This window comes from Myotis brandtii, unplaced genomic scaffold (genome assembly GCF_000412655.1).
Source record: "Myotis brandtii unplaced genomic scaffold, ASM41265v1 scaffold2565, whole genome shotgun sequence".
NCBI classification, from domain to species: domain Eukaryota; kingdom Metazoa; phylum Chordata; class Mammalia; order Chiroptera; family Vespertilionidae; genus Myotis; species Myotis brandtii.
The window spans coordinates 18,747-42,212 of record NW_005359730.1 but is presented as its reverse complement, the minus strand read 5'-3'; the positions used below and the strand labels follow the sequence as shown (position 1 = coordinate 42,212).

Below are 23,466 nucleotides of genomic sequence, written 5' to 3'. Positions count from 1 at the left end.
ACTCAGTGTATGTTGTCTTTGAGAAATTCACTGTGTATATAGGCAAGTTAAAAGAAAAGAGATGAAAAATATATCATACAAACATTAGTCAAAAGAAAGCAGGAGTGGCTATATTAATATCAGAAAAAAAGTGTACTGCAGAGAAAATAAAGTTATCAGAGACAAAGGGGAACATTATACAGGATGGGGCAATGGTAGGTTATAGTTGTGAGTATGCAAAACACAGAGCTTATTCTTGTATTATTATTATTTATTAATTGTATTATTTTCCATATGAACAACTGTAAACCTACTTTTGCACTACCCTGTATAATGTTAAAAGGGCAATCTACCTAAAAGAGATGATAATCCTAAATGTGTATGCACCAGGGCTGCAAACTTCTGGGGGAAAATCTGATGGGACCAAAAGAAAAAAATAGACAAATGCACAGTTTTAGTTAAAGGCTTTAATATCCCTTTTGAAAAATTGAAAGAGGAATTAGACAGAAAGAAGGTCAAAGAATAGAAGAACTCACAACACTGTCAACCAAAGGGACCTAAGGGATATTTCTGAACACTCCACCCAAAGGCAGCAGAATACACATTCATTTCCAGCACCCACAATACATATCCCAAGATATCCTGAGCCATGAAACAAATCTCAACATCTGTAAAAGAACCTAAATCATACAGAGTGTCATCTGACCACAATGGAATCGCACTAGAAATCAATAACAGAAATTGAACTAGAAATCAGTAACAAATAAAAGGAAAAGCTCTAAACACTTGGAAAATAAACAACACACAAATCATCTATAGTTCAAAGAAGAAGACTTGAGGAAAAATTTTAAAAATCGTTGATCTGAATGAAAGTGAAAAAACATCTTGACATTTGTGTGACATAGCTTAAAGCTGCACTGAATCCAATATTTGTAGCACTAGACGTTTACATCAGGATAGAGGGAAAGTTGCAAATCAATAAACCATGCTCAAACTGCATGATCTCAGAAATAAGAGTCAAAACAACCAGAAGGAAGAAAAGAAAATAATAGCAGAAATCAAAGGAATTAAAAAGAGAGAAAAAATCAATGAAATAGAACTGGTTCTTTGAAAAGATCAATAAGATTAACAAATCTCTGGCAAAACAAAGAAAAACAGAAAGAAGAGAAAAATCACCACTATCAGGAGTAAAACAGGGAGTAGCACTACTACACTGCAGACATAAAAGAATAATAAGGGAATACTATTACAACCCTACACACATAAGTTTGACAACAGGGATGAAATGGACTAATTCCTCAAAACTCACAAACTACCACAACTTACCAAATGTGAATTGATCGTTTATATAGCCCTATAAATATTAAGATAATAGATTCATATTTTAAAACATCCCCCCCCCCAAAGAAAACCTGTAGATCCAGATGGTTTTACTGGAGAATTTAAAGAATTAACACCAATTCTGCATCATATCTTCCAGTAAATAGAAGACAAGGGACCAATTTTATGAAGTTAGTATAAATGTGACACCAAAATCAAAGACAGTGCAAAGAACGAAAAATAACACCAACAACTCTCAAGAATATAGACACAGAAATCGTTAGCTAAACATTAGCCAAGTGAATCTGGCAAAATATAAAAGGAATTATACACCAAGTGGGATTTGCTCCGGGTGTGTAAGGCTGGTTCAACATTTGGAAATTAATCAGTATGAACCACCATATCAACACCCTAAGAAGAAAAATCATATGACCCAGAAAAAGCAGTTGACCCAGAAAGAGCATTTATTCTTCTCTTTCCTTTTAACTAAAACCTGCCCACTGGTGTTGCCTTTCGTTGGAAATGTATTTCCTTGTCCTCATTGTTCACCAGGATCCTGGGTCTTGGTCAGGACTCTCTTAGTTCATTCACATAAAGAGATTTTCTCAAATCCAAATCCTGATTGTAAGGCTCCTTAAGCAAACTGGTTTCACTTTATCTGAGTAACCAGCTGGGCATACCAAGACGTGAGGAGCTTATGCTAAACTACTAGATAAAACGATGTAGTAGCATCCTAATTCCTCAACAATGGGACACACATTTGGAAAATAAAAAGGATTACTCAAGGTTAGAGACACAAATGATCATATCATGTTTGAGAAATAAGATAAAAATAAGATATACACTCTATTAGAAATTTTAAACTTGTACATTTAAAAGACCACATTTAAAATTCAACAGAGTACATATTAACACTAATGATTATTAGGTTTAGTCCAAAATTTTTTTTTAAATCATTGCTTAAATATATGTTGTATGAAGCCTCTCAAACCCCAACCCAATTATTCTTGTATTATCAGTCTTTGTATTCAAATTAGTTTTGCAATACTAATTATATATTATTGAAAGAGAAAATACTTTGCACAATTCCACTTTTCACTTTCACTGAGCTAAGTCTGTTCCTGATAAGAAATAGGACAATCTGAGTTTCAGGCATATCAATGACAAGATTATACAAAAACGCAGGACCCAGCCTCTTGATCAACCAGTGACCTGTGTACTCTTGGACTTTCCACAGTGAAAGTTGTAACCAGAATCTCCCTTTCCCAATATACTCATTTGTGGCAAGAAGACCACGAAGAAGGTCAGCATGAGTACTACAGGGAAAGTAAGTACAGCTTTCTTTATGTCATGTCACAATTGTGTCCATTTGTGTGCTTGTCTACTTAACACCACCTCATCCCCCAACTAGTCTCTGTACTCCTACAGGTGAGAGACTGTCTTAATCTTAGTTCCTCTCCTCCTTTCCCTTTGCTTTTACTCCCTGTATGTGTTTTGCCTTTCCTTGGTGTTTTCAGTCCTTCCATAAGCAATATATCAAGCCCTATATGAACTTTCCAGAGTTGAAGACACATCCCCTCCTTCAAAGATCTCATGGAGAGACAGAGTAATTATAAAAGAATAATTATAAGAGTGCAAAAGTGTTTTCTACAGCAACACCCTGGAGAACTTGTTGCTGGTGCCTCAGCTTCCCCTCCGCCCCCCCCCCCCCGACCCCCACCGCCCCAGAGTAACTAAGTCAGTAAGTTTGGGGGTAGGACCCAATAATTTGCAAATATTGATGCTGCTTGTCTGGGACTACACCTTCAGCACCACTACCTTACAATAACACCCTGCTTTGTTAAAACAGCAGGGGAGACAGGTAAAAAAATTATCCTCTAAAAATGAACTGCCTTATACTACTACAAACAAACAGAGTGTGCAAGGGTAGCAAAAGAGAGAGGAGGTGCTCCTAAGCTGGCTAGACTTTCCACAGGAAGGGACACTTAGCATCAAGGTGAAACATAAGAGGAAGAAAAATATCCCCTTTGAGAATCTCCAAAATATTTTTTGTGCCAGGAGGGTAACGTCAGAGGCAGGATGTGACCAGAAATAAGGCTGGAGAGCTGGATAGGGAGAAGCTCATGGAGAGTCTGACAGACCATGTCAACAGATCCTGATAAACTACTGGTAGCCATAACATTTTTAGGTAGAGGATTAGCATGGTCAGGATTATAGTTCAAATGGCAATGATATAGAGGATGGATTTGAAGGTGATGAACCCAAGCCAGGTAAAAGGCAAGGTAAAGACCTGGACCACACAGTATCAGGAGAAATGGAGAAGAGCAGACAGATTCCAGAAAGTTTTAGATTTAGATAAAAATTAAGGCTACTTCCCAGGTTTCTTTTTTGGGTGAGTGAATAGATAGTGCAGAGGGAGGAGCAGATTATGGGTAATGTCCACCACTGGCAGCAAGGGATGGGGACAAGAGAAAGAAATAATGATGTGTTCATATTTTAACATGTTGAGTTTAAGATACCTGAGGACATTCAAATAGCAAATGAATAAATGAGTCTGGAGCTTAAAGATGTCTGTCCATAAATACAAGCTGTCAAAGTCATCTACATAAAGGTGGAGGAAGAATCTACAAAAATAGGTAGACTACATAGGAAGAGGATTTATAGTGAGAACATGGTGGACAAGAAAGAACTATCTTGCCACCAACAACCTCTCCAACCTCAACCTGCCTGTGACCATCACCATTTGATGAATTGCCACAACTAGATGTTCTCCATTCCCTGCTCCATAACACACCCCTCCACCCCAAAACTGACTCTCTCCCACACCTAGGATCACAAATAACTCCCACACTGCAATGCCATTCCTACCCTGAGACAGCCACTGGACAGCTTCAAGATCAAAAGTATGGCATCTATCCTCTTGATTGTGTAGCACTATATAAATATAGTTAGTATTGCAAAACTAATTTGAATGAAGAGACTGATAGTACAAGAAAAGTTGAACTGAGGTCCAAGAGGCTACACACAGAATATATTTAAGCAATGACTTTTTTTTTTTTGCTTGAGTGTGGAAGACTTAAGTGCATTAAACCTTCTAATAATCATTACTATAGAATCCATCTCCCAAGCCTAAAGCATTTCCCTTTCTACCCCATGTTCCCTTCCCCAGGTGATCAAGTGCAGAGCAGCCGTACTCTGGAAGGCTGGTGCACCATTTTCCATTGAGGAGGTAGAAGTGGCTCCACCAAAGGCAAAGGAAGTTCGCATAAAGGTAAAAAGAAAAAAATACACATTTCCACACCAAAAATCAGACCTGTTCACTGCAAGTTATACATTATTTTCACAATGTTAAATTCAGAAAGAAAACTACAAAATCTTATATTTCTTTTTCATTAAACATTTCCATCTGTCTTTAATTACAGCCAGAGAAAAGGTTAGGGAGGTATGGCATAGGCTAACTGCCCAAAGGATATTTATTCACAGCTGCAGTACTAAATACTACTTAAAAGAAGTTTCTACCACTGACCATATTTTAATCTGTACTTTCATATTTGTTTATGACATTCTTTATGATATTTAAGTTATCTTGAAATCTGATATATGAAAAACTGTGTTTGATTATAGATGAATCAAGTCTAAACCCTGGGAGGTCAGGTTAGGAATACCTGTTATTTTATAGATGAAAAGATTTTAATCCACTGAGGTGTAATGACTGGTCACAGAGTAAAAACACAGATGTCAACAACTTTCCTCAACTTTGGTTACACATTTGGAAGCACCTAAGAGCTTTGAAAAATGCTGATAACTGAGTCCCACCCACGGACATTCAGAATTTGTGACTTAATCAGTTTGGGGTGCAGTCTGGTCATGAGAGTCTTTACATTTCCACCAGGAGCCACCAGACCAGAACATTGTCCACCTGACTTCATTGTTATTATTTAATTTTAATTTGATGAATAAGTACTGTTTGTAATGGACTACAAAGAGGCAGTCCTTTTCTATGTCACCTGTGCAATCCATGCCCCTTCTCAGAGTCTTCTCAGGCCTGCGTCCATGCAGAGTGCACAGGAGGCCACCTGGCCCACTCACTCTACCCACAGGGTCACCACTTACACAGCCAGATTTAGACCCGGACTCAAAGGTATACAACCATTATTTGACAAGCTACAAATATGAATCTCTCACCCATGAATTTGAACAAGATACAGAGACTGAGTAAAGCAGGAGATGGTAGGCACTGAAGAGGCTGGAAGGACTCAGGACTGATTGCCATCTTTTACTATATACATAAGCGTGAGAAATAAGAAATAAGAAAAAGCCTGTCTTCAGAAAGTAGTATGCACATGTTGAATCAGAGTGTAGATCTGAAGACAAAGTCTGCTTGATGGATTCTAGATCCATGAGGCCTAACTGCACTTCCACAGTTGGATTGTAAGCAATTTTACAGTATTCTTCCAGTAATCCCCCTTTTACATGAGCAAATTTCAATAGATTTCAATCCTTGATGAGTGTGTGTGTGTGTGTGTGTGTGTGTGTGTGTGTGCGCGCACGCCTTCAACCAACCTCACACCAATTTAGAGATAAAGAAACTGACACTCATGAAGAATAATTTATCTCAGGTCACACAGCTAAGAAGGGCATAGCCAGGATTTCAGCCTTTCTGAACCACTGCTCCAGAGTGCCTCCGTTTTAAACTGTCTGTCTGATTTACACCAAAAAAGTGGGATTATGACTTGTACCAATAACACAACTAAAATAGAAGATAGTATCTTTTTCCTTCCTGTGTTCCAATTCCTTCACTTCGATCATTGCTCTTTCTCCACACTCGCACCCCGACGCTCCAATGAAGGACAAAGTAAGATATTTGATGTCACACTGTGGTTTTACAACTGTCTCTTACTGAACCCATACTGACCTCCCCAGTAAGTTTTAAAATCATCATTTTGATTCTGAAATTACCTAATAAAAAACATTGCATTGCTTTAAACAAATTAACACAATAAAATTATTAGAAATAAAACTAAGAAATATGCAGCATATCAACCTAGAAAAAAAGATTTAAAACATTAACAAGTCTAAAACACCTTTATCTGAGACAGAAAAAATTATATTACTCTTTGCCTTCCATACAGATCACGGCCACGGGGCTCTGTGGTACAGAGATGAAAATGTTGGAGAATCAAATGCAGTATCCCATCATTTTGGGCCATGAAGGGGCTGGAATCGTTGAGAGTGTGGGAGAAGGAGTGAGCACTGTGAAAACAGGTATGAACTGGCTTGGTACCTGGAGTTAGGAATTAGCAGCAACTTGGAACTTACATCAGGGAAATATGAGATCAAGTGACATGAAAGGAGAAATGTTGACCGTCTGTTAGAAAAATAATAATTATGTTATAGAAAAATACTAAATGTATATATCCTTTGCATTTATATTTTGATACTAATAAGGAGAAGAACTAAAATGCACTGAAACAGAACCTGAAAGTATAAATTAGACAAAAATGTACACAAAGAAGTGAAGTGTTGAATAATTTATTTAAATGAAGCATATGATAAATAGTCAAACAGTGGAACCAAATAGAGAAGGAGCTCAGAACTGGATCAAACATATACATAGGAGTAAAATGCGGAATTAGGTTTGGCTTTTAAATTTAAGGAGGAAAACATGATTATTCAATAAATGACATTGAAACAACTTGATAGTCTTCGGGGGAGGCGGAAAATTGCATTGCTATTGCATTTTTATATTTAAAAAAATAATGCTATATGAATCCTAGAATTAAATGTGGGGGAAAAAACTAAAAGAACATTGTATTATTTCAGAGAAGAGAAGGAAAGTTTAATTAGAAAAAAAACACAGATGATGTAAATAATATATAAAGTTGACAACATAAAAAGTTTTTTAAATTCCATTTATAAAAATTACTCTCCCAGCCCTGGCTGGGTGGCTCAGTTGGTTGGAACATCATCCCATACATCAAAAGGTTTCAGGTTCAATTTCCGGTTAGGGCACATACCTAGGTTTCGGGTTCGATCCCTGGTCAAGGTGTGTACGGGATGAAACCGATCAATGTTTTTCTCCCATATCCATGTTTCACTCTCTCTTCCTTCCTCTCTCTCTAAAAATCAATAAAAACATATCCACTGGTAAGGATTAAAAAATAAAAATACCCTCCCCAAATCAGTAAACAAATTTAAAAATGGGCAAATTTCTTTATTATATAAAGAATTCTTTTAGAGGAAGAACCAAGATGGTGGCATAGGTTAACACCTATACTTGCTGCCTCTCACAACCACATCAAAATTACAACTAAACGGCAGAACAACTACCACCCAGAACCACGGGAAGGCTGGCAGAGTGGAAGTTCCACAACTAGAGAGGTGAAGAAGGCGCATTGGGACTGGAAGGAGGTGCGGAAAGTGCTGGCACCTGGATGTGCTGCTCTTTTAATCGGGAGGGAGATACAAGCTCCTGTTTGCTCTGAACTCCAGTTCTGGGCGAGACTCTGGGGACCCAGACACATACGGGGAGAAACTGGACTGTCTGGCATCAGGACAGGAACCCGAGGGCGGCTTTCTCTCAGAGGTGCTCACAGCGATCATTGTTCCTGCACGGGGGGCACAGGATGTGGAGATCCAGTGACCTCTCCGGTGCAGGGCTGACTGGCAGCCATTGCTATTTGCTTCGCCCTGGTGATTCCCAGAGACCTGCCCCACCCAAGCTGTGCACATCAGCTTTTGCATATGAATGGCCTGTCTTTTCTCCGCTTAAAACTGTCAAACTGCAGCTGGATCAGAGAGCCCCAGAGCTTCCAAAAAAAGGCCCAAGACCCGGCAGCAGCAGCCTACCTTGCTTCACAGCTGGGCCTCATCTGGGCACTTCCAAACCCAAAACAAAGAGGAGGAATCAGCAGATCTCTCTGTAGCTTCTGCTGGGCGGCCCCAGACAGTGGCTGACCTTGCACTTCCTTGGAGATCCAAGAGCCAGTGTACCCAGTGGTCAGAGTGAGACCATCACAGATTACAAATCTTCACATCCATAAGAGACACACTCAAGTGGCAGACTCAGTGAGCACCAAAGCCCCACTGAAGCAAGTCCTGCCCCATAAGGGAGTCTCCTGCACAACAGATCTTCCAGTGTAGACACAGCTGGTCATCACAGCCAATTGGCCTGGAGGTCAATTCCTCCCAGTGATACCAAGAGTAATCAAGGGTTAACTACGACAAGACTGTGCAAACAGCCCACAAAGGGGTGCACCAAGAGCATCCACCTCAGGTGACTGGGGAGGTTGAGCCACTGGGCCCTATAGGACACCAACCATACAAGGCCACTCTATCAACTCAAGAAGACTTAGTAGCTACCCAGTACATAGAAACAAATACAGGGAAGCAGCCAAAATGCGGAGACAAAGAAATAAATCACAAAAGAAAGAAATGGATGAAAGAAAACTACTGGATATTTAGCTCAAAACCATGGTTATAAGGTTACTCAAGAATCTTCTAGAAACCTCTGAGAAATTTAGTGAGACCCTCAAGGATATGAAAAAGGGACCAATCAGAAATTAAGCATACACGACTGAAATAAAAGAATAATATACAGAGATCCAACAGCAGACTAGAGGATCCCAAGAATCAAGTCAAAGATTTGAAATACAAAGAAACAAAAAACACTCAACTGGAAAAGAAAAAAGAAAAAAGAATCCGAAAATACGAAGATAGTGTAAGGAGCCTCTGGGACAGCTTCAAGCGTACCAACATCCGAATTATGGGGGTGCCAGAAGAAGAGAGAGAGCAAGATACTGAAAACCTATTTGAAGAAATAATGACAGAAAACTTCCCCTACCTGGTGAAAGAAATAGACTTACAAGTCCAGGAAGTGCAGAGAACCCCAAACAAAAGGAATCCAAAGAGGACCACACCAAGACACATCATAATTAAAATGCCAAGAGCAAAAGACAAAGAGAGAATCTTAAAAGCAGCAAGAGAAAGAAACTCAGTTACCTACAAGGGAATACCCATACGACTGTCAGCTGATTTCTCAACAGAAACTTGGCAGGCCAGAAGGGAATGGCAAGAAATATTCAAAGTGATGAATACCAAGAACCTACAACCAAGAATACTTTATCCAGCAAAGCTATCATTCAGAATTGAAGGTCAGATAAAGAGCTTCACAGATAAGGAAAAGCTAAAGGAGTTCATCACCACCAAACCAGCATTATATGAAATGCTGAAAGGTATTCTTTAAGAAGAGGAAGAAGAAAAAGGTAAAGATACAAATTATGAACAACAAACATGCATCTATCAACAAGTGAATCTAAGAATCAAGTGAATAAATAATCTGATGTACAGAATGAACTGGTGATTATAATGAATCAGGGACATAGAAAGGGAATGGACTGACTATTCTTGGGGGGGAAAGGGGAATGGGAGATGCGGGAAGAAACTGGACAAAAATCGTGCACCTATGATGGGGGCGGGGGGAAGAGGAACATCTGTAATAATCTGAACAATAAAGATTTTTAAAAATAAAATAAAATGCAAATTAACTTAACCTGGTGAGCCACTTTATTAATAAGGAGGACATATGAAAAATTTACTCATTTAATCCAATTTTCACATGATATTAAAAATTTTTTTAAATCCAATTGTAAGTTAGAAAACTCTGATCAGCAGCTACTCCTGGCTAAGTCTTCAAAGACATTTTCTCTTGTGCCTTGTTGATTTAGTTTATAGATCTCATGGCAGGTGTATAGTTAGGAAAGGTATTTCTGGCAGAAACTTAGTGAAGTCTCACAATGAAAATAGAAAGCCATCAACATTTTTTAAAAAAAACTAGCAACATGACCAGAGCTATCAATAACAACAGATAAGAGGGTCTGGAAAGAGAGGAGGTTAGAAACAAGACCCCTTAGGAGTTCAACACAATCGTCCAGACAAAAAATAGTGACAGCCTCCATAAAGAAATGATTTCCTGCTGTGGTTCCCATCTGACCCACTCAAAGCACCAATCATAAAAGGGAAAGCGGATATTAAACACTAAACAGTCAACATTTATAAAGTTCTTTATTTATCAAACCCTTAGCATTTATTAAGAACCAGATGCCGTTCCAAGCACTTTGCAAATACTAGCTCATTTAGTTCTCATCACAAATATATGAAGTAAGTACTATTAACCTCCCCTATTGTACAGATGGAGGTACAGAGGCAAAGGGAGAAAAAAAAAAGAAGAATTCTTTTAAAGCAATTTTAAAAAAAAAAAACAGCCTGGCAGTATAATGGGCAAAGGAAATACACAATCTAGTATGGAGGGGAAAATATATACATATTAAATAAATATAATTTTTAAATACAATGGTAAAACATTGTTTACCTAACAGATTAGGAAAGATTTAAAAGTTTGATAATATGTAAGGTTGATAAGAGTGTAGGCAACCAACTTCTTTGTAGCTTATTATTTGAAAAGTAATTTTACACAACTTTAAATTTGGCAATATGTAACATCATTTATATCAGCGGTTCTCAACATGTGGGTCACCAACCTGTGGGTCGCCCTTTGGGGGTCGAATGACCCTTTCACAGGGATTGCCTAAGACCATCGGAAAACACATATATAATTATATATTGTTTTTGTGATTAATCACTATGCTTTAATTATGTTCAATTTGTAACAATGAAAATACATCCTGCATATCAGATATTTACATTACGTTTCATAACAGTAGCAAAATTACAGTTATGAAGTAGCAAAGAAAATAATTTTATGGTTGGGGGTCACCACAACATGAGGAACTGTATTAAAGGGTTGCAGCATTAGGAAGGTTGAGAACCACTGATTTATATGCACCTAATTTGGACCCAATACTTCCAATTCTAGAAAGTTGTTCCATAGATATATACCCATGTCGTTTAATTCTATTGCTGATGTAAAAAAAAAAAAAAAAAAATCGCTGCAAAGTTAGCAGCTTAAAACAAAACAAATTTACCATCTCCGTTTCTGTATGTCAGAAGTCTGGGTGGGTTGGACTGAGTTCTCTGCTTAGGGTCTTACAAGGTAGAAATTAAGGTTTTGGCCAGCGGGGTTCTTGTCTGGAGACTGCAGAATCCAGTTCCTTGAGGTTGTAGGATTGACCGATCACCCTCAGCTTTTGAAGCTGCTCACATTCCTTCCTATGTGGCCCCTTCACCCACTTGACTCAAAGCAACAACAGCACATCGAATCCTTTCGGTGCTTTGAATTGCTTTGTCTTTCTCTCCTGCTTTCCTCTGGGGTCCTTTCAAGGGCTCATGTGATCACGGGGTCTGCCTAAAGATTCCGGGGTACTCCCCATTTTCCTGTCAATAGATTAGTACCCTTAAATACATCTGCAAAGCACCTCTTTCTATAAACATATTCACCGTCACAGTAACAACGAGTTCCGTTTCGGGGGATTAGGACAGGATGTCTTTGGAGGACCATTTTAGAAATTCTGCCTACCATCGCCCAGATGTGCACAAAATATTTATTGCATTGTTATTTATCATGTCGGGAAAACACGAAACAAAACAAAAATTTTAAGACAGGAAATAACCTAAATGTCCAGGAGACCAGTTAAATCAATTATGATATATCTATACAACAAAGTTCCATGTAACTTTTAAACAAAATGATAGAGTGCTATATGTACTAAAATGAGAAATCTCCAAGTTATATTGTTAAGTAAAAGACCAAGACCTAGACCTGGCTGGTGTTGCTCAGTATTAGGGCATCAGCCTGTGCACCGAAAGACTAAGGGTTCGATTCCCGGTCAAGGGCACATACCTGGGTTGCACATTCCCTGGCCCTGGTTGGGAATGTGCAGGAGGCAACCTATCAATGGGTCTCTCTCACATCAATGTTTCTCTCTCCCTCACTCTCTCTCCCCCCTCCCTCCCTTCTTTCCACTCTCTCTAAAAATCAATGGAAAAAATATCCTTGGGTGAGCTTGCTCCCTTCCGTTCTGTCTATAAATCAATGGAAAAAATATCCTCAGATGAAAATTAACAAAGGAATACAAAAACCAAGGCCTACCACGGGGTAAATAATATGCTAGCCTTTGCATTTTTAAAGGGGTTATATCTTTAAAAATACCATAGACCCTGAGAAGAGTAATTGTCTCTAGGGTGGAGGAAAGGGAACTGGAGACTGGGGCTAATCATCACATTTGTGCAGTTTAAGTTCTTACCATATGTATGTCTGTGTTACTTTTTAAAAAATAAAAGAACTACATCCTACAAAGGCTTTTAACTAAAAATATGAAATAACTTACTTTAATTTACAGTGATAGACACTGGAGCAATCAGAAAGTCCATCTTAGGCAAGTTATTCTGATCTTCTCCTTATATGTTGAATATTACTAGAGAAATCTACTTACCTTAGTCTCCATGGCCAAGAAGAAAGAACCGATGTAAAATACATAGCACAGCATAGGCAATCCTTTTTCCTTGATCCAGAAGCTTATATTGTGAACATGTGGTATCCATGTTTACAAACCCAATTCCTGACACCAGAAGTTAGTGTGGAAAATTAAAGATAAGATTTGGCTTAATGGCTACCATTTGAAGCTTCAGAATAAATTACAAAGGAGGCAAATCTGGGGCTAGCTCCTAGGGATTTAGCACTGAGCCCAGGGAGACCCAGATGCCAAAGGCATCCCTTCTTTTTGTAAGTATTTCATAGTCTCCACAGTATCAGCACAGTTGAATGTGGAAATTGCTCTCAGGAATCATATTTTTCCTGAGTGCCTTGCTGTTTACATTTTGAGAAACAGCTCTCTCTTTACTTTAAAAGATAACATCGTATTAAATGGTTTTGTTCTCTTAGGTGATAAAGTTATCACACTCTTTCTACCACAGTGTGGGGAGTGTGCCTCATGCCTTAATTCTGAAGACAACTATTGTATACAACTCAAGTAAGTTTTTACTAAATATTTTCTTTTTGAAAAATTAATTGAATGTCCTTGGAAGGAATATAAGCTTGCTAATTCAAACTTAAAAAAAAACTTTTTGTTTGTTTTTTGGTCTATAAAAGACAGTCGTATACCAGCCTGATGACTGATGGTACCAGCAGATTTACCTGCAAGGGAAAACCAATATATCACTTTGCCAATACGAGCACCTTCTCTGAATACACAGTGATAAGAGAAATCTCAGTTGCCAAGATCGATGCAGTGGCTCCTCTGGAGAAAGTATGCCTCATTAGTTGTGGTTTTTCCACTGGGTACGGTGCTGCAATCAATACTGCCAAGGTGAGAAGCGTTTATACCTATTGTGATTGGAACTCTTGGTATATGGTGTTGATAGGCCTCATGCATCTAGAGGCCTAGATCATTCAACCTGAGGAAGAATCACAAACCTGCCTTGAAACATCCCTGAGTTCTTTACAATCTAGTCATCCCATACCCTCGTCATCCCATACCCTCGTCACCCCATACCCTCGTCAACATCTGTCCCATTCCCTCTTAGTCAGTAGTAAATGCCAAATTATGTCTGGATGCCATTCACAAGTGGAGACATGAGGAATTACTGGAGTTAAACATAACACAGTCACAAAATGGCTATGTGTCTTCCATATTCCAGTTCATTCTTTTTTTCATTCAACAAATGTTTATGGAGTCATTCACTGTTGCAGGTGTAGGGATTTAGCAGCTATCAAAACTCATCAAGCTTCTATTCTGTTGTATAATGCATCAGGTGGTGATCCATGCTCGTGAAAAGAAAAGGAGAGTAGAAAGATCAACTCATGAAAGGGGTGTTGCTATATAAAACAGATTGGTCAGGCAACCCCACTCTGACTGAGTGGGTTACTGTTATACTTCTGTTTTGGAACATCACCCAATCCTGCCCGGCTCCACTGTTTAATTGGCTGTTGAATTTTAGTTCTTTTTCCCCCCCAATTTTCATTAGTCCCAATACCATACAAAGCGATAGGATAGAAGGGATTCAATTTAAATTAGTCTCATTTGGGACCCAATAAGAAATAAGCCTTTGCCTTCATAAGGCATTGACAATGTAAGTAATGGAAAGATTACAGGTATTCCCAAGGAAAGAGAAAGGAAGGGTTGCAGGAATTTGGAGATTGTTTTAAAGAACTCAAAATATCCTAAATTAAGTAAATACTGAGCCAAATAAGTCTTAAGGTTCAAAGAAAGGTCATTAAACTGCTCCTACCCATGCTAATTCCTCGGTTGAAATGTTCTATTTGCAGGTAATTTTTTTGCTCCTCTGGCAAAAAAGTATTCCACATTTAGAAATACCTTGAGAAATTACAACTTTAGTTATAATGTGTATTAATTGAAAATATCCTTTGCTTACATCTCAAAACAGTATATACAGACTTGGTCTTTCCAACTGAGTGAGTGTCCGTGTTCTCTTTGCTTTTGTTTTATGCTTTTATGGGCTCAGGTGACCCCAGGCTCCACCTGTGTGGTGTTTGGCCTTGGAGGAGTTGGCCTGTCGGTTGTCATGGGCTGTAAAGCAGCTGGAGCAGCCAGGATCATTGGGGTGGACATCAACAAAGACAAATTTGAGAAGGCAAAGCAAGTGGGCGCCACTGAGTGCATCAGCCCACAGGACTTCAAGAAACCCATCCAAGATGTTTTAGTTGAAATGACAGGCGCTGGTGTGGAATTTTGCTTTGAGGTCATTGGAAATCCAGAAATGGTGGTATGTAATCCTCTGAATGAAAATTACCAAATTTCTACCAATCATCACTTTAGATTTTACTTGAATAAAAATTCTAAAACTTCTTCCACATTCCTCTATTTGATTTTCCTGTGCTCATGACATCCCACCTGATATCCTCTGTCCACTCCTACAAATCTATTCATTCCCCTAGAACTCCATACTGTGTTTTTCTTCTCTCTCCCCTCAATGACATAAGGGAATCATGCCAGTCCTTTCAAATAAGTAGACAACATCCAATAAGCAGGACAGAAAGGCCTTGTTAAGAATTCTCAACAGATTATTTCGTAACAAGCAGAAGCCCAGTAACTTAATTTCTAAGCCAGAAGATTTAGGCAGGATAAGGACAATATTGGGTGAATGAGCCTATAAAGCAATGTGAGCTTTGCACTCACAGCAAAGTCTTTCAGGTTAGATCTGAGAGAAGCTTCCAAGGAAAATATTTACCAATCTTGACTAAATAGACTCATTCCAAAAATAAAGAAGAAAGATGTTGTTTTTCTGGCTAAACATGGTTGATGTAAGAGAATATGAATGGAGAAGAAATTATTTTGCAGCTTGAGACTTGCTTTCCTGGGAGATTTGTAGAAGCAATGTAAAGATCGGGTTGTACGGCTCCACCAGAAGAATGGAAACCCAAGAACTGCCTCCTCCAGCCGAGGTCCTTTCTTCAGCTTACAAAATCGTTTCACTCCTCACTACCCACAAATCTCCTCTTCTGTTAAAAGATACAGGAAAACCTTTCTCACAATCTTTCCCACAGACAGTCAGGCTCTGAGAAATAGCCTTTCAAAATAACTAATGGGAACATTAGTTGATCACTTTGCTAATACATGATGTAATGCAAATATCCAATTGTACTCTTTTATGTTGAAAAGATGTCAACTCTAACCATCAGTATCAGTAATGGTTCATATTAAAATTAGTAGTAGCAGTAGTGATAGTAGTATTACTACCATAGATATTAGTATTTTAATTGTTAAATTTCTATCTGTTTAATCTAAAATGCCAAATACTATACATTCTTGGCAGTACACAATATCTTATTCATGTTTCAGCATATCCTTGTAAGAAAAATGTTATTTCAAATGAGGACAGAGAGAGCCATACGAAGGTCACAGACCATTCAGCAGTCAAGCTGAGATTTAGACTAAGTCCCTACCTCTGAAGCACATCTTTTAACCCCTGCATTGTCTTGCATTGCTTTCCAACAGGCAGCTGCCCTGGCCTCCTGCCATGAGAGCCATGGAGTCTGCGTGATTGTTGGGCTCTTGGATTATGGTGTCCAGCTCAACATCAATGGCTACTTGTTCTTCTCGGGACGTTCTTTGAAGGGATCTGTTTTTGGAGGTATGGATGAAGCAAGGAAGAGTGGAAATGTGTGGGGGTTTGGAGATGGCATAATAGATAAATGTATCATAAATGCTTGAGAAGGCACATAAAACAAGAGCTTTAGACTACAGTTTTTGTTTCAACACAAATATCCAATACAAAAGGACACATATGTAATACCCTTTGTAATACTTTTAGCAATAAAAAAAAACAAAAAAAAATATCCAATACAGGGAGATGGATATTGGATATCTACAGTTGCCTCTTGGTAAGCTTTTTCTCGCAAAGAGAGAGAAGAGACTTTAAAAAATTGAGTGGGGAAGAAGCCAATGTCCAAAGTTTAATGCAAATTCTAAATTGAAAAGGAAAGGCAATTTTGTGATCAATAACTGTACTTCAATTGAGTTATATACCTGCCAACTGGTATTCTTTGGAGAATATATTGAACCATTAGTGGTCATTGTTCAACAATGTAAATCTTACATGAAACAACTGAGTTGTCATTATACCAACTTAAATTATATAAAACATAATAGATTTGTGACTAAAAAGAAATACTACTGATAACAAGCAAATGAGATTTATTTTTTTGAGAGAGAAAAAAATCATAAAGTACTTTGATTTTTACATGATTTTAAAATTTTATAGATTTTAGAAGTCTTTTGTGAAAAAGAATAAAGAAGCTAAATTAAATAAATCTGTTTAGGATCCTGTGCTTATAAACAAGTAATCTAATATTTAAGCAAAAATATATTTAGCCAGAGATTTTTGGGCAATCTGAATTCTTGGGCAAAAGAGATGAGAATTAGGAGCCATCTGCATTATTTGGACTAGTGAGCTAGCTGTGGCCTCCAAATTAGCTATGGTAGGGTTTTCTTACAGGTATTTTACAAAAAGTAGATAAATGACAGAGCCAGGGGAAAAGGCAAAAATCCAGTTTAGACTGTACTTCCAGTTCCTCCATTTGGGATCATTGGACAAACACACTGTTGTTTCCCTCTACTGTGTTTACAGACAACAACTGCTGATTACAAATACATATACTCAGCTAACTCTTGTAAAATAAGGTCACCAATAATTTAAATAATCCTCATAAAGAAACTATGTCACTGGCCACTTAAACATTCACATAATTATCATTAGGCTAATTCCTTTCTCTGTTTCAATAGTTTTCAACTAAGGGTAGCATTAAATGGGTGTTGAACAGGCCTGCTAAACTTCCTGCAATATACACTAGGAAGACTTTACCCACCCAAAATGCCATTAATGCTATTGTTAAGAAACACTGCCTGGCCTAGTCTGTATTCCTGGGGCCTTCCTTTTTGGATTGTTTGGTTGAAAGAAGAAACAAACAAACAAAACAAAAAAAACAAGTGAAAGTGTTCCTTATATAGATATGAAAATGCTTTATCATATCACCAAGCAAAACATAAAAACAAAGACAGTAGATCTTAAAAACTGTCATCACAAGAAAAAAAAATTGTAACTGTGTGGTGATGAATGTTAACTAAACTTAGTTTAATAGTAATCATTTCACAATATCAAGTCATTATAGTGTACGCTGAAAACTAATACAATGTTATATGTCAGTGATATCTCAATTTTTGAAAAAAAGATTAAGACAAATAGAAAAATACACTAGCCCTTCATGCCATGACATATAGCACATTAGAATTCTTGATTATATATATCAGAGACCAACTTAAATGCAAAATACATTCCTTGGAATCGTTTTAGGCAATTTGGGGAATAGGTGGGAAGACTGAAGAACGTGGCCCAGGCTGGAACCAAGAAAAGCGCGTAACTGCCAAGATCCCGTCAAAGGCTGAGCTGCTTAGGACACTTGCCTCCTTGCACAATTACACCGCACTCACCCCTCCCAGAAACAAGCAGACCACCACTTCTGCATGGTGACTTGCTGGCATGTCGCTTAGCACAGTCCTAAATGTAAAAATAGTATTTCTTGAAAATTATGAAAACAGAGAAAATACAACGCTAAGTTTCTGTTCCCTTGGCTGACCCCACCTTTCCCTGTGCCATTCTTACTTCCAGAAAAAACATTTTATTCTTATCTTGCTGTGTACACATTCTTTTTTCCAAAAACTATCACTGAGATCACTGCCAGGCGGAAATTCTTCTCTTCCCTTAAGATATTTGGCTCTTTCGTGAAAATGCAGACCAAAACAACACACGAAATGTCCTATTCCTGACCTTTGAGTTGCTTTCTTTCATAGTTCCCAAGACTTTGGCCTTGTTTTTGTTTTTGTTTTTTGTTTTTGTTTTTTGTATAGGATATCCTCCAAAAAAAAATGTATTCACACACTTTGAATAATTATAAAGGCAGTGTTTATTAAAATACATTTCCTTTTTAAAATTGAGCTATCAGCTCTTAAAGTGTGAATACTCTTTTTGGGGACACCCTGTACATTAGATGTGGGCTCCCAGCTCCCAGGCAGTGCAACCTGACACCAAAACATCTGAGATAAGGTCCACAGTCCACTTGCTTTCAGTAAATTCTCTATAGCACCAGAGGTCTCAAGACTTTCAGGAGAACAGCCTTCTGCACAGGGTATATGTTTGGGACAGGGATTCTCCTGATGACTGAGACAAGTTAATGGGAAATCCTTAGATTTCCTCAGTCAAAGCCAACACCTCCAGCAGTTCACCTGGCCCTTCGTGTAGAGTGAGTCTCATGAATAAAATCTCTTGTTAATCTGTTGTATTTCCAGGCTGGAAAAGCAGACAGAGCGTCTCTAGACTGGTTTCAGATTATATGGCAAAGAAGTTTAATCTAGATCCACTGATTACCCATACTATGAAGCTTGATAAAATCAACGAAGCCGTTGAATTCATGAAAACCGGAAAATGGCAAGTTCTTCCGCTAACCTTTATGTCTGAGTGTTTGGGGCAAGGGAAAGGGGTGTGGGAGTCGGAGGCAGGGAAGGGAAGTTGTGGCTGGTGAACCACATGCAGACAAGCGAAGAAGGTTTCAGGAGTCTGTAAAGCATCTCCTCTCCCTCTTTAATTTATTCCCAGTCTATCAATGTAATCCTTAAAATATTTAAGTGTTCATCTACGCTTACCATTCGTATTTTATTTCCAAGTTGGCATTTTTTATATGACACATTAACCAATGAGTTTAGCTCGCAAAATTTTAGCTCAAGTTTGAGTTCATAGGTTATGAAGAGGCCACAGTTGTTCTATTTCCAAGGGGGAAATTATCCCTAGAATTCTAAATTCTGACACCTATCTTTGGCCCACAAACAGAACTCCAGCCATCAACTGGACACTGGCCTTCCCCACAGGGTACAGACCTGCTTACATGTTCCTCACCCTCGGAGCTGGGTGTCATTTTGAAAAAAAATCTCACACTGATTTAATCTCTCCATTTTTCACATAACATGAACAGGAGGAATCTAACTTACTTACTGGTCTACAAAGTGAAAATGTGAAATCCCAAACACAAATGTTGCTTTGGAAATGTTTCAACTTATTTTTTTCTTTCTTTTCTTTTCTTTTTCAGTATTCGCTGTGTCCTATTATTTTAAGTACAATGTAATGAACGCAAGACCTGCGGCATATTTCACCAACTAAATTGCATCCTGTATAACTTCCATGACTTAGAAGAACTATCCACACAGCGCTGTTTCTATGTTCTTGCCTCTGATGCATTCGGCAGTGGGCTCATATCTGCTTCTGCTCTCAACACCTCATCAAAGTTGGTCTTATGTCACCCAGTCCCACCCAGGAACGTCTCCCTGTTAGAGCTAGTTTAGGGTTGATTTGAATCACCCAATTCCAAACCCTTCAAACAAACAGTCACCCCAAGAGACTCCCATTTTCATAGTTGCCCCTACCTCTGGGCCCCTGTTTCTTTGCACACTATGTCTCTCAACCCCATGAAACTCCACTCATTTCACACCGAAGAAACAAAATTCACCACTCATGAGTTTATTGAACATTCAAGTTAAAGCAAGCTGATGGGGGGCAGGGGACTTTATTACATCAAAATTTAATTTATTACATTAAATCCCAGTTAAACACTAAGTACTTCATTCTCAGTATTACTCACCCCAGAGAAACTTCTACTGGTATTTCATCTTATATAACCCAGCCTCAAACCATCACTTACAATACTTCTATGGCACTCACCTCTTCTCTCGTGGATTGCCAAAGGAACTTTAAGTTCTTCTTTAATTGGCCAGGACAATTTAGCTCGCAGCAGTTTGTGTCACCTGTCTTCATAGCCAAGCCATCTAAAATTCAGCAGGAAGAAAAAGGGGCTTGAAAGAAAAGGGGCATCATTAATTACCAGGATCCATGCTCCCTAGGAGACCGCTGTGGTATTAAACAATAAAACTGGCTTTTATTCCACTCTCCAAGGGAAGAGGGGATAGTGTGTAGTTATTACTAATGTGTGTCATAGTTTCTTTCCTTCAAGAAGTAGATGAGATAAAGACAAGATCCAGCAGTGATTTGTGGCATCCAATCCCTCTCTACCCCTGCCCCTTCTCTGCCCTACTCCTTCGTAATGCTCCTAGAACCTGGGTTAAGATTGAGCCCTCGTGGAATATGACTTCTTCCCTATTCCCTAGATAGAGAGTCTCTTTCAAACCCTCTTCTCCAGCGCACACACCAGAGCTCCCTTCCTAGTTAAGGTCATTTCTGCTGCAGTTTGGGCTCCCCTAGATCTGAAGCCGCTAGATCAGACGGGGGTCCCGTGGGTCAGCAGACCTCAACAGACCTCGGGAAACCAGGAGAGGAAATGTCATGTCTTACCTAGTCCAGTCGCTTTCTGATTTAAGATCAGCCAGAAAGGTGAGCTACATCCCTAGCCTATCTCTGCAGTCACGGCTACCACAGGTGTCAAAAGGCTCTCATGAGACTCTGATTCCCACACTGAGAAGAAGCATCATGAGGTGGGCACCCTGCCTTTCCTTCAGGGTACCTGCCTCCTACAAATAGAGGGCATAGGTGCTATCAGACGTATTCTTTCTCTTCCAAACTGTGTCACCAGTGGGAGCAGGGTCTCTCCTTCAGCAGGTTCAACCCTTAGCCTCCAGCAGAACTCTTCGAGTCCTAATGAGAGAACAGACAACTAAGCAAGGAAAAATGATTAACTTCAATGCCAACTAGTAAATTTTTTTTGCATCTGACGTGCTGTTTATTCTCAACGCTTTATGCAAGCACAGTTGTGTCTAGGGCCTTTCCCCCTCCCACCTAGGAATACAAAATGGCTTGTATATTGGTTTTATTCAACCTGCTGTCTGCATTAGAATCACAGAAGGGCCTGGGTCCCAGTGGACTGCCACTGCTGGCTGCCCCCTCTCTGATCATCATAAGGAGTATTTTAACAAAGACAGAGGGTTCAGAATAGGGCATGCCCTACCAGGGATGCCTCTGCCGACAAGGACATGGCACTCTTTTCCTCCATCTCGCCAAGTCTGACAGGACGCCCAACTCTGCTCTGCTCTGCTCTGCTCTGTGCCTCTATTCCCTGAGGGCAGCTCAGCATGCCCCTGCCCTGTCGTGGGAATTAACCTTACTGACACTGAGAACTTGGAGAAGTCTTCAGGTCTTGGGGGGGTCTGAGTCTGCCCAAAAATGTTTTGCTGTCAACAGCACCTACATTCTACCCCAATAAAGCCCACTTCTTTAAGCTGCTTCAAATGTCTCTTTTAAGTTGTAGCGCATTGCAAAACTCTGTATCCAGTCACAAATGCAGACTTTTTCTCCTTTCTGTTGATACATGGCCAGAAATATTACACGAGTTCAGGTGACGACCCACATCGTTGTATACCCATCCACTGTCGCTGTTGGCCACAGAGGGAAAGAATTCATGAAAATATTAAAAAGGCTATAAAAATTAAATGTTACACAGAAATTTTTTTTAAATTATTTGTTATAAATGAAACCACTAACAACTTGCAAAAAAACAGTTTTAATTAAAAGATAGAAATGAAAAAAGAAGTTAAGAAGTGAAACGTGGGAGTGAGAAAGTAGAAGCAAAGAGTATAAATTATACTTCCAAACAGTATACTAGAAAAATTTAATTCTTCTGCAATAAAATATCACTTAAAGTCTGGAAGAGATAGTGGAATACTATGGGATTAAAAAGAAATGGTATAAAGAAAAACACGCTGACAGAGATGGCAAAATACATTGTCAAACTTTTAAAAATACGTACAACAAAGAACACTTGCAAATACTAATATCAAGCCTCAAAGTATGTAAAGCAAAAAGTAGGAAAAGGCCCTGGCTGGTGTGGCTCCGTGGTTAGAGCTTCGACCAGCACACAAAAGGGTCATGAGTTTGATTCACAGTCAAGGGCACAGACCTAGGTTGCAGGTTTGATCCCCGGACTCAGACGGAGTGAATTAAGGAGGCAACCAATCGATGTGTCTCTCTCACATTGATGTCCCTCCCCTCCTTCTTCCACTCTTTCTAAAAATCAATGGGAAAAATAGCTTCAGTGACTGTAAGAAATGAACAAATTCATAATAATTATTTTTAAATATCTCTCGTAGTTAATAGAACAAGCAGACCAAAAATCAATATGAGCTGGCTCCAGTACACCACCGGTGCTTATTCTCATTAATGATCACAGAACTACAAATTAAAAACAATTACTTATCAATCCACGCCCACAGATTATCAAAAATTATAAAGTCCAGCAATTCCAAGCATAGGCAAGGTTGTGGCCCAGTGAAAACTCTGATACATCCTTGCTGGTAAGGAAAGCCATATTGTAAAAACACTTCGGCCTTCTCTATCAAAGTTGAAGACACAGTAATTCCACACCTACTCAAAATACTTAACAACCACTATGAGACACTCCATTTCCCACAAACAGCCAAGCAAGTGTGATTCCAGGGGAGCTCTGGCCCACTGCATCGGTGGTCACAGCTCCATAAGGTCAGATGGGGCACCAGGTACTTGCCTACAGGCATCCAGGGACTACTCTACTGAGCACAGCCAGACTCCCAGAGACCCAAAACCATCAGGTTGGCATCACCATAATAGTGTGTACTGTTTGCATATTAGTCCTGAATTTTCCTTAAGGAAACTTTTTTATGCAATCATTAATTCATCATAAGAAAGAAAGGGGAAAGGAAAATAAATGATAATGAAAATAAA

The 23,466-nt window shown here is 38.9% G+C and overlaps 1 protein-coding gene across 1 annotated transcript; it reads left to right on the top strand.

Moving 5' to 3' along the window:
- Positions 1–2,414: 2,414 nt before the first annotated feature.
- LOC102254104 (alcohol dehydrogenase 6) lies at positions 2,415–21,993 on the top strand. Its single transcript, XM_005867959.2, has 9 exons — positions 2,415–2,626; positions 4,469–4,570; positions 6,432–6,564; positions 13,139–13,226; positions 13,346–13,562; positions 14,719–14,979; positions 16,212–16,347; positions 19,059–19,197; positions 19,853–21,993. Exons 1-9 carry the CDS (start codon positions 2,609–2,611, stop codon positions 19,875–19,877), a joined length of 1,119 nt encoding a protein of 372 aa, XP_005868021.1. The 5' UTR covers positions 2,415–2,608; the 3' UTR covers positions 19,878–21,993.
- The last annotated feature ends 1,473 nt before the right edge of the window (positions 21,994–23,466 follow it).